The sequence below is a fragment of the Gregarina niphandrodes genome, assembly GCF_000223845.1.
Source record: "Gregarina niphandrodes unplaced genomic scaffold scaffold00037, whole genome shotgun sequence".
Taxonomy (NCBI): domain Eukaryota; phylum Apicomplexa; class Conoidasida; order Eugregarinorida; family Gregarinidae; genus Gregarina; species Gregarina niphandrodes.
The window spans coordinates 1-2,432 of NW_011645806.1; the positions used below are offsets into that span (position 1 = coordinate 1).

Consider the following 2,432-nt stretch of genomic DNA (forward strand, 5'->3'; position numbering starts at 1 on the left):
CGACTACGACCAAGCCAACGACGACTACGACCAAGCCGACGACGACTACGACCAAGCCGACAACGACTACGACCAAGCCAACGACGACTACGACCGAGCCGACGACGACTACGACTAAGCCGACGACGACTACGACTAAGCCGACGACGACTAAGCCGACCAAGCCGACTACGACCAAGCCGACTACGACCAAGCCGACTACGACCAAGCCGACTACGTCTACGACTACGACCAAGCCAGTTACAACCAAGCCGGCTACTACCACTACAGCCAAGCCGATTACTACAACAACGAGGCCGGTGACGGTTACTACCACGCCTGCTGCGGGTACTACAACGGCGAGCGGCGGCGGCGGCAACGGTGCAAAGATTGGTGCTGGCGTGGCTAGTGCGGCTGGCGGTTTGGCTCTGCTCGGTGGCGCCCTTCGGTACTTCAACCAACCCCCTGCGGAGATCGACGCCGCTTTTGTGGCGGACGAGGGGGCGGTGCCTGAGTTCGAAGATCGCGAAGCCGCAGGTGCGGTTACTGAGGACATGTATGCATAAGCATCTTTTTTGGGATGAACGATACGGCGGTGTTCGCGAGGACTGCGCTTGGGATAGCTTTGATACTTGACATTGTGGGGGTAAGCAAAAGGGGCAAGTAAAGGGTGTAAGTGTGGGTGGGTGTAGGTGACGACGGGTTGTGTTGTAGGTGTACGTGCTGGTGACGACGTGGAATGACTACTGCGACAAGCCTTTACGGTGGTATGTGGTGGGGTCGGTGTTTCTGAGTTCCCCTGTTACCGCGGTTTGCGGGTTTTTGCCATGGTCGAGCAAAAGCTACCTGGTGGTGGAGACGGTGTGCACGGTGGCGTATGGCGTGTTGGTGGTCATGGGAACGACGTTGACGAACACTACATTGTTCTGCCAGAACACGGCACCTGTGCTGTGGTGGTGGTGCTTTGTGAATAATGCGATTGCTTGGAGCATCATAATGGGCTACTTGAGTCTAACAGTGCTCCTGACTGTTCTGACTGCAGTCATTGCGAACAAGCAGAAGCCATCCACGTTGGCCACCTAAGAAGACAAGGGGGCGAAGACTCATTGGAGCGGGCGAAACATCACGAAGTGAGATAGGACAATACGGCTCATTAGATGGCTGGTGTCAGCCGCGGGTCAACTTTAGCCAGCCGCGGGTCCATGTTAGCCATTCTGGATCCAGCCGCCGGTCCGGGTCCAGCTAGCTAGTCCTCGTTCCCCACCGATTTACTGGGTGGTTTTCTCTGGTAGTTGTATGTTGGGGGCATCCTACTGGGGGGCATCCTACTGGGGGGCATCCTACTGGGGGGCATCCTACTGGGGGGCATAGCACTGATACGTTGCTGCGGGGTGAATTGATTTCTGCGCCTTCCCTTTGTGCGATTTTGTCCCTTTGCAATGAGGTTATTAGTGACGGTGGGAACTACGTCGTTTGATTTGTTGGTGGAGCGAATATTTCAGGTTATAGATAGCAGCCGGTTGGCAGAGCACTTTGGGACGATACTGGTCCAGGTTGGAGGTGCTCGGGCGAGTATTATACCGTCCTACACGGTGGGGCTTGAAGAAGAGGTTAGTGCGTGGCCTGACCAGTCGAATGAGGTTTCCGAGCTGCGGACGATAATGACGGCCGAGCGTCCCCTGGACGAACAGCCGTTGCACCTGAGAAGGAAGCCCGAAATACCGCTGGACACAGAACGTTTAAGAAGCCACACATACTGGTTCCGGTATTCAAAACATCTGCCGTACCTCATGCAAGACTCCGACGTCGTAATGTGCCACTGCGGAGCCGGGACCCTTATCGATGCCATCAGCTCAAAGGCGGTCATCTGGGGAGTCAACAACACAGAGCTTATGGACGATCACCAGCGAGAACTGGGCGAAGAACTAGCCAACATCGGAAGAATATTCTTTATTGACGGACAGCTAATAAGTAATCTGGAGAAGTTCGGCAAAAAAGTAAGCTGGTCTGCACCGTTCTTGCCCACTGTCCCCGGTTTGATACCCACCCTCACTTCTGAGAGCCTCTCACTTCTGAGAGCCTCTCAATTCTGAGAGCCCCTCACTTCTGAGAGCCCCTCACTTCTGAGCAGATCGAAGAAGCGCTAGAATTCCAGCCCACGCTCAAAAATGACAGTTTGGTCGCGAAAATCGCACGGCAACAGCTAGCCTCCGTCTGGCGCCGAATGTACTTTTGATCGGTTGGACATGGGACTGAACGTAGCGTTGCGGCTCTGTACTATATCGCAGTTTTGTAACTAGCTATTTTTCTTGAGGGAGATGGCCTGTACGGCTCATCAGACAACCCCCTAGACTTGCACTTGGGTTAAAAAAAGTGGGAGCAGCCGCCAGGTCGTCGTCTGTTACTGTGCCCTCTGGTGAGAGTGATTACAGAAACGAGATCGTGAGCTAGGA

The 2,432-nt window shown here is 54.6% G+C and overlaps 2 protein-coding genes across 2 annotated transcripts; both read left to right on the forward strand.

The window, feature by feature from the left end:
- Nucleotides 1–559: 559 nt before the first annotated feature.
- GNI_137190 (putative transmembrane protein) lies at nucleotides 560–1,062 on the forward strand (the record flags this gene model as incomplete). Its single annotated transcript, XM_011134158.1, has 2 exons — nucleotides 560–625; nucleotides 694–1,062. The coding sequence occupies 2 exons, from the start codon at nucleotides 560–562 to the stop codon at nucleotides 1,060–1,062; spliced, it is 435 nt and encodes a 144-aa protein (XP_011132460.1).
- A 356-nt stretch (nucleotides 1,063–1,418) lies between these two features.
- GNI_137200 (glycosyltransferase family 28 carboxy-terminal domain protein) lies at nucleotides 1,419–1,976 on the forward strand (the record flags this gene model as incomplete). The annotated part of the gene is made up of 1 exon (XM_011134159.1): nucleotides 1,419–1,976. A coding segment is annotated over one exon (558 nt), but the record flags the coding sequence as incomplete, so codon positions are not given.
- Between the last annotated feature and the right edge of the window lie 456 nt (nucleotides 1,977–2,432).